At 46.8% G+C, this 9080-nt stretch overlaps 1 protein-coding gene across 1 annotated transcript in view; it reads right to left on the bottom strand.

Moving 5' to 3' along the window:
- Positions 1-8653, bottom strand: part of CIDEC (cell death inducing DFFA like effector c) — a 15679-nt gene extending 7026 nt beyond the window's left edge. Inside the window, exons 1-3 of the mRNA XM_012802519.2 lie at positions 8622-8653; positions 8288-8365; positions 7079-7232 (exon numbers count right to left, since the gene is read on the bottom strand). Of these exons, the coding sequence (XP_012657973.2) occupies positions 7079-7232; positions 8288-8365; positions 8622-8626 (237 nt within the window). The 5' untranslated portion in view covers positions 8627-8653. The remainder of the gene's footprint in view (positions 1-7078; positions 7233-8287; positions 8366-8621) is intronic.
- Between the last annotated feature and the right edge of the window lie 427 nt (positions 8654-9080).

Here is a 9080-nt window from a genome sequence, read left to right as displayed (position 1 = left end):
CTGTGGTCCCAGCTGCTTGGGAGGTGGAGGCTGGAGACTCGCTTGAGCCCAGGAGTTGGAGGTTGCTGTGAACTGTGATGCCAGGGCACTCTACCCAGGGGGACAGCTTGAGGCTCTGTCTCAAAAAAATAAAAATAAAAATAAAATAAAATAAAATAAAAATAAAAATTAATTCATCTAGCTGGGCATTGTGGCTGGCACCTGTAGTCCTAGCTACTTGGGAAGCTGAGGCAAGAGAATTGCTTAAAGCCCAAGAGTTGGAGATTGCTGTGAGCTGTGAAGCTATGGCACTCTACTGAGGACAACATAGTGAGACACTGTCTCAAAAAAAAAAAAAATTAATTAATCAGGCCAGGCGCAATGACTCACACCTGTAATCCTAGCACTCTGGGAGGCTGAAGCAAGTGGATTGCCTAAGCTCACGGGTATGACATCAGCCAGAGCCAGAGAAGAGAACTTGTCTCTAAAACAAACAAACAAACAACTCGACACTTGTACTCAGTGGTTAGGGTGCCAGCCACGTATACTGAGGCTGGTGGGTTGGAACCTTGCTAAATAACAATGACAACTGCAACAAAAAAATAGCTCAGCGTTGTGGCAGGTGCCTGTAGTCCCAGCTACTCAAGAGGCTGAGGCAAGAGAATTGCTTAAGCCCAAGAGTTAGAAGTTGCTGTGAGTTGTGAAACCACTGCACTCTACTGAGGGCGACATAGTGAGACTCTGTCTAAAAAAAATAGCCAGCCATGTGGCAGGCACCTGTAGTCCCAGCTACTCTGGGGGCTGAGGCAAGAAAATTGCCTGAACCCAAGAATTTGAGGTTGCTGTGAGCTGGGATGCCACAATGCTCTACCAAGGGCCACAAAGTGAGACTCTGTCTCAAAAAAAACAAGAGAGAGAAAACATTCATTCATCAGTGGATAAACACTTGGGTTGGTTCCATTTTTGACTATTATGAATAGTGCTATGAGCTTAGGTGTACACATTTTTCTGTGGACATAATGGTTTCATTCCTAGGAGTTATATTCCTAGGAGGATTGCTAAGTCATACATTAACTCGATTTAACTTTTTTTTTTTTTTGAGACAGAGTCTCACTTGGTCACCCTTGGTAGAGTGCTGTGGTGCCACAGCTCACAGCAACCTCCAACACTTGGGCTTTAAGTGATTCTCTTGCCTCAGCTTCCCAAGTAACTGGTACTATAGGCGCCTGCCACAACACCTGGCTATTTTTTTGTTGCAGTTGTCATTGTTGTTTGGCAGGACCAGGCTAGGTTTGAACCCACCAGCCCCGGTGCATGTGGCCAGCGCCCTAACCACCTCACAGGCTGCAGGTGCTGAGCCTGTGAAGTGATTTTGATTTGCAGTCCCCTAATGACTAATGATATCGAGCATCTTTTCATGTGTTTATTGGCCATTTGCATATCTTCATTAGAGAAACGTGCACTCAAATCCTTTGCTCATTTTTAAGTATATTTATTTTTTAGCTTTGAACAATAAGCTGGAACTTTGTCCATTTTTAATTGGGTTGTCTTTTTGAGACAGAGTCTTTCTCTGTCACCCCAGCTAGAGAGCAGTGGTGTCATCATAGCTCACTACAACCTTAAATTCCAGGGCTCAAGCGAGTCTCTTGTCTCAGCCTTCTGAGTAGTTGGGACTACAGGCACATATCATCACACCTGGCTATTTTTTTCTATTTTTAGTAGAGACAGAGTCTCCCTCTTGCTAAAGCTGGTGTCAAACTCCTGACCTTGTCAAGCAATCTTCCTGCCTCTGCCTCCCAGAGTTAGGTTGTCTTCTTATTGTTGAGTTGTAAGAATTCTTTATATATTCTTGATACTAGATCCTTATAAGATATATGCTTGCCAAATATATTCTCCCATTCCGTGGATTATCTTCTTTATTTGATAGTGTCCTTTGATATGCAAAAGTGTTTAATGTTGACAAAGTCCAGTTAATTTTCCTCTGGTTGCTATGCTTTGGTGTCATATCTAAGAAACCAAGGTCACAAAGACTTACATGATAGTATCTTCTTCTTCTAAGAGTTGTATAGTTTTAGCCTTTAGACTTAGGCCTTTCATCCATTTCAATTTATTTTACTTCTCTGAACTAGTTTTATCATCAAAAAAAGGTTGAGACAAGTACAATCTTCGAGTGTTATGATGATTAAATGCAAAAGTATAAAGACCCTTGAGTTGACTGGCTGGGTTTTCTTTTTTTTTCTTTTACGAGATTAAGTGTCACTCTGTTGCCCCGGGATAGAGTGCTATGCCATCAGAGCTCACAGCTCAAGCCATCCTCTTGCCTCAGCCTCCCAAGTAGCTGGAACTATAGGTGCCTGCCACAACACCTAGCTAGTTTTTCTATTTTTTTTTTTTTTTTTTGAGACAGAGCCTCAAGCTGTCCCCCTGGGTAGAGTGCTATGGCTTCACACTCACAGCAACCTCCAACTCCTGGGCTCAAGCGAGTCTCCTGCCTCCGCCTCCCAAATAGCTGGGGCCACAGGCGCCCCCCACAACACCCGGCTATTTTTTGGTTGCAGCCATTATTGTTGTTTGGCGGGTCCGGGCTGGATTCGAACCTGCCACCTTAGGTGTACGTGGCTGACGCCTTAGCCGCTTGAGCCACAGGCACCGAGCCAGTTTTTCTATTTTTAATAGAGATGGTGTATTGCTCTTGCTCAGGCTAGTCTCAAACTCTTGAGCACAAGCAATCTACCTGCCTTGGCCTCCCAGAATGCTAGGATTACAGGTGTCAGCCACCGTGGCTGGCTGGCTGCCTGGGTTTAAATTTCAGGGAAGAAACTTGGTCTCTGCCTCTGAAAAACAGGAATGCTATCAACTATCTTAAGGTTGTGATTAGAAGATTTAAAGGCAGAGTACATAGCCCACATTCAGAAATTACTACACTTATTTATTTATTTAGAGACAGAGTCTCACTTTGTCACCTTCAGTAGAGTGCTGTGGCATCACAGCTCACAGCAACCTCTAGTTCTTGGGTTTAGGTGATTCTCTTGCCTCAGCCTCCCAAGTAGCTGGGACTATAGGTGCCCACCACAACGCCTGGCTATTTTTTGCTGCAGTTTGGCCAGGGTCCAGGTTTGAACCCTCCACCCTTGGTATATGGGGCCAGCACCCTACTCATTGAGTAACAGGTGCCACCCAGCAATTACTACATTTTTATGCTTTTTTTTTTGAGACAGAGTCTCACTTTCTTGCCCTCAGCAGAGTGCTGTGGCGTCATAGCTCACAGCAACCTCAAATTCTTGGGCTAAGGTATCCTCTTGCCTCAGCCTCCTAAGTAGCTGAGACTATAGTGCGCTTGCCACAAAACCTGGTTATATATATTTGTTTTTTGCAGGTTTTAGCCAGGGCTGGGTTTGAACCTGACATCTCTGGTATATGGGGCTAGTGCCCTACTCCTTTGAGCCACAGGCGCCACCCAAAAGCCTGGCTGTTTTTAGAGATGAGGTCTTAGTGTGACTCAGGTTGGTCTCAAGCCCATGAGCTCAGGCAGTCCACCCTTCTTGGCCCCCCAAGTGCTGCGATTACAGGTGTGAGGCACCGTACCTGGCCCATTTTTATGCTATATTGATTAAGATAGAAAGAGATTCAAGACATGCTGTAGAATGCTGTCAGACTACATACTACATAGCTACATTTAGTTAATAATATATAAGAATAAACTATTTAGGACATTTACAACCATGTCATTACTTATCTTAGAATGGCAGAATCCTTACTTCCTTACTTTTCTTGCTTGGATTCATGAGGGAACATATTTTGTTGCTTAAAATTCAAGACCCCTCAGTAAGGGTCTGAGATCAGCAATACCCCCCCCCAAATACTTATCTCCAGGATCTTTTTTTTTTTTTTTTTGCAGTTTTTGGCCAGGGCTAGGTTTGAACCCGCCACTTCCGGCATATGGGGCTGGCGCCCTACCCTTTCAAGCCACAGGCACTGCCCCAATCCCAGGATCTTAGTTTCTGACTACCATTATTCACCGGTAAAATGAAGCATAGCTCCTTAGGCAAATAAATGGCCAAGTCAAGGACTAGGCGGGGAAAGTACAAGATGAGCCTATAACATACCTTGTTGCATCAGAAATAAAGCACTCAATGACGGGGACATGGCAAAAAGACATAGAAAGCAGGTTGAATGGATGTCCTATCAGTCAAGTCTGGAACAATCTGAGCATCAATAAATAATCTGTTACCATTATTATATTCCATTAAAATAGTAGTGCTTGGCGCCCATAGCACAGAGGTTACAGTGCCAGCCATATACACCAAGGTTGGCAGGTTCCATCCCAGCTGGGCCAGCTAAACAATGACAACTACAACCAAAAAATAGCCAGGTATTGTGGAGGGCGCCTGTAGTCCTAGCTACTCAGGAGGCTGAGGCAAGAGAATCGCTTAAGCCCAAGAGTTGGAGGTTGCTATGAGCTGTGATGCCACAGCACTCTACCAACGGTGACATAGTCAGACTCTGTCTCAATAAAACAAAACAAAACAAAAAATCAAACAAACAGTAATGTGACAAGTCAAACTTGTATGTAACTTTGCAATGACAACTTATATTTATCACATTCTTACCAAGATATGCAACCTGAGTTGAACAAATAGATATTTCCAAGCTAAGGGATAGTAAACAAAATAAAATGGCTTACAAGCTTTAAAATGGCCAAGGCCATGAAAGTCAAGGAAAGATTAAGGAACAGTTCCAGATTGAAGGAGACTAAAGAGACTTACTATTAAATAAACATTTGATTCTGACCTAGATCCTTTGCTACAAAGTATATTATTAGAACTAGCAATGCTTGAATGGAGTCTCAGCATTCACATGTAGCAAAGTAACATTATATGTTTCCTGATTTTAATGTTTGTATTATTGTTCCTGTCTGTAAAAAACGCACACTCAAATATCCCCAAATAATAGGCCACTGTTTGGTCAGTTACTCTCAAATGAGTCAGGAAAAGTTTTGTACTATAGTGTTCTTGCAATTTTTGTTAGTTTGGGATTGCTTAATGTTTATTAAGGGTGGGCACAGTGGCTCATACCTGTAGTCCCAGAATTTTGGGAGGCTGAGGTGGGAAGATTGCTTGAGGCCAGGAGTTCAAAACCAGCCTAGGCCACATAGTGAGACCCTCATCTCGATAATTATAATCATCATCATTATTATACACCGGCTTTCTGTTATCTTTTAAAGGAAAACTCAACCATTCTTTTCCATAGGCAAGAGGGGACTTCACACTCTGGTCCCTGACAACCACATCACCTTAGGCTCTCTCCTTCAATCTCTCTGCTCCATCCTTTGCCAAACTTGGAAAAGAAGTCTAGATGGGCAGAGTCCTCTATGATCTATCAGTGAGATTCACCTCTGACCTCTCTACCATCTTGAAAAAGAGAGTTTCACTGTTGGTCCTCCTTGCATTCCTTGGAGATGGGAGTTCCCCAAACTCGGTGACTATAAGAATCTCCTGGCTCAGGGTGGCACCTGCGGCTCAGTGAGTAGGGCGCTGGCCCCATATACTGAGGGTGATGGGTTCGAACCTGGCCCCAGCCAAACTGCAACAACAAAATAGCCAGGCACTGTGGTGGGCACCTGTAGTCCCAGCTACTTGGGAGGCTGAGGCAAGAGAATCGCCTAAGCCCAAAAGCTGGAGGTTGCTGTGAGCTGTGATGGCATTGCACTCTACTGAGGGCAAGAAAGTGACTCTGTCTCTACAAAAAAAAAAAGAGAGAGAGAATCTCCTGGCTCAGCACCCATAGGTCAGTGGTTAGGGCACCATCCATATACAAAAGGGCTGGGCTTACTAAATAACAATGACAACTACAACAAAAAAATGGTTAGGCACTGTGGCAGGTGCCTGTAGTCCCAGATACTTGGGAGGCTGAGGCAAGAGAATCGCTTAAGCCCAAGAGGTTGAGGTTACTGTGAGCTGTCGTCATAGCTCACAGCACTCTCCAGAGGGCGACATAATGAAACTGTTTTTAAAAAAAGAATCTCCTGAAACACCTCTAAAAAGAAAAATCCATGGGTCTCACCCTTCCTTTGGATGCTTGCCGATTAATAGAAGAAAGTCATCCATAGTTATTAACAAAGCCTTCAATGGGCGAGGTGTAGTGGCTCACACCTGTAATCCTAGCACTTTTTTTTTTTTTTTTTTTTTTTTTTGAGACAGAGCCTCAAGCTGTCCCCCTGGGTAGAGTGCCATGGCATTACAGCTCACAGCAACCTCCAACTCCTGGGCTCAAGCGAGTCTCCTGCCTCCGCCTCCCAAGTAGCTGGGACCACAGGCGCCCGCCACAACGCCCGGCTATTTTTTGGTTGCAGCCATCATTGTTGTTTGGCGGGTCCGGGCTGGGGATTCGAACCCGCCACCTTAGGTGTACGTGGCTGGCGCCTTAGCCGGTTGAGCTATAGGCGCCGAGCCTAATCCTAGCACTTTTTAAGAACTACTGGAAAAGGGAAACCGAATGATTTTCCATTAAGAAAAATGTGCCCTGACTGGGTGCGGTGGCTCACAACTATAATTCCAGCACTTGGGAAGCCAAAGAGGGTGGATTGCCTGAGCTCACGAGTTCAAGACCAGCCTGAGGAAGAGCGAGACCCACATCTCTGAAAAATAGCCAGGCATTGTGGCAAATGCCTGTAGTCCCAGCTATTTGGGAGGCTGAGGCAAGAGGATCGCTTGAACCCAAGAGTTTAAGGTTGCTATCAGCTAAGATGCCACAGCAGTCTACTGAGGGTGACCAAGTAAGACTCTGTTTCAATAACAAAGAAAGAAAGAAAAGAAAAATGTGCCCTGAAAATACCACTGACTTACTGATATTGTAGGATTGCAAAGTACCACCCTCCCCCATTACCAGACAGACATCATTAAGCAACTGGACAGCTCTCCAGCCAGGCACTATCATTCCACTGTCACTGGCATCAGAATGGAAACTCTTTCCCCTTCTAATCCCTGACCTCCATTCTTGCGGAATCTCAGCTCCTGACCTGGAGGCCAGAGGCTGCCAGCAGAGCAGCTCTCAGCCAAGGCCCCAGTGGTTGGGCTTTGCAGAGCCTGGGCCGTCTCACCTTGTGGAGCAGGTCCTCAAGACTGTGTGCTGTGACGCCCTTGCGCACACTCCGGTCTGCGGTGCTTACTCGGTAGGGCTGGGCCCTGGGGGTTTCCTGGGTGGGCTCTGACAGCAGCTGCTGGGTCACCACCGACGTGCTCACTGCCACATGCCTGGGCATGGGTAAAACATCAGGATGAGCTGCCTGCAGCTCCAGCCTTCGTCCTGCCAGGGTAACCACTCCCCTGCCCTTCCAGACTGGGCTCATCCCAGCCCTCCTCCCACACCCAAATAATGCTACCCAAAATCCTGCCAGAGCGTCTCAAACTTTGATGGACATCCTAGTCACCTGGGGATCTTGTTTAAAGGCAGATTCTGATTTGGTAGGTCTGGGTGAAACCTAAGATTCTATGTGACTAACAAGTTTCCAGGTGATGTTGATGCTGCTGGTTCTTGGACCACGAGGAGTAAGTATCGAGGTGATAAAGACCCACCCCACTTTCTCCCCATTACTACCACTCATCTGTAAAGTGGGACGCAGTCGGGAAGCCTGCAGTCAATGTAAAGCAGGGGTCCTCAAACATTTTAAACAGAGGGCCAGTTCACTGTCCCTCAGACCGCTGGAGGGCCGAACTGCGGGCCCCGGGATGAGTCTGCTGCTAAGCAGGACAGTCATCGGTGGCAAAAACACCCGGCGGGCCGGATAAATGTCCTAGGTGGGCTGCATGTGGCCCACGGGCCATAGTTTGAGGACGCCTGATGTAAGGTATTTTTGAACTCTGAGATACACAATGTAGAAGCAAAAAAGTGGTGAGAACCTGGATTTGGGGGTCAGGCAGGCCCAGGTTTGAACCTTAGCTCTGCTATGGATTTGCTAGGTGATTAAGAACACCCACTCTGTGCCTCATTTTTCTCATCAATTAATTTGGTATCATAATCTCCACAGCTCAAAGTTACTATGGGGCTTAAATAGGATCAGGAATCAAAGAACTAAGTGTAGTGCTGTCTGTTTCTACTCAGTGTATGGCGGTGATGGAGGTGACAGCATTAATATCCCTGGGGGCCTGTTGGACGTACAAAATCTCAGGTCCCAGGGCAGACCTCCTGAATCAGAATACACATTAGAACAAAATCCTGACGTGACTTATGTACCCATTGAAGTGTGAGAAGTTCTGGCCTACAGCTCACAGGTGGCTCCCCTTCCCTTCTGCCCTTGGGCTCTCCTCACCTGGAGAGGGACTTGGGGTAGAGAAGGCTGAGGGACTTCATGGCATATTCCATCCTCGTCAGCTGGACTATCTTGGACCTGGGAAGGAAGCAGAAACAGCTCCTCAGATGGATGAGAGGGTTCCCTTCCCTCATCAATGGTCACAGGGCAACCCAACCCCCATCCAACAAGCCTGTACCCTGGTGTCCTATCCCAACACACACACACACATCCTCCAGACTTTCCCCTGCCCAGCCCCATGTACGCTGTGACCACACTGAAGACCCCCACCCTACCCCAGCACTGAGGCTCAGCCCCACTCAGCAGCTGATCCTCCCGGCCCAGCCTCACTCACTCCATGTTTCTCTGTCCCTGGCTCTGGTCACACTGAACAGGGGTTCCAAGTCGGGGCTGAAGAGGCCCTGCCTGGTTCATTCCTGTCCCCAGGGGCAGAGTCCACTTTGCACTGGCAGGAGGTGAGTCACGCCACCTCACACTTCTAGGGCCCGTTCCCTCACCTCTGGTCCAGAGCCCTAATAAGCAGGAAGCCTGGTCTGAGCCTGCTTTCTCCCCTGGGTCCTTGAGCAACTGAACCCCTCCCTGAGACTTCCCAATGGCCAAAAGAACTTTCTGTGGTGATAGAAATATTCTGTGTTTGTATTCTTAATACCATAGCTACTAGCTCAAGTGGCTACTAGGGACTAGAAATGTGGCTAGCGGGTGGCGTCTGTGGCTCAGTGAATAGGGTGCTGGCCCCATATACCAAAGGTGGTGGGTTCAAACCCGGCCCCAGCCAAACGGCAACAAAAAAATA

Source organism: Otolemur garnettii, unplaced genomic scaffold (assembly GCF_000181295.1).
Source record: "Otolemur garnettii isolate 467f Iridium unplaced genomic scaffold, OtoGar3 scaffold00015, whole genome shotgun sequence".
NCBI classification, from domain to species: domain Eukaryota; kingdom Metazoa; phylum Chordata; class Mammalia; order Primates; family Galagidae; genus Otolemur; species Otolemur garnettii.
This window is presented reverse-complemented; position numbering and strand designations above follow the sequence as displayed.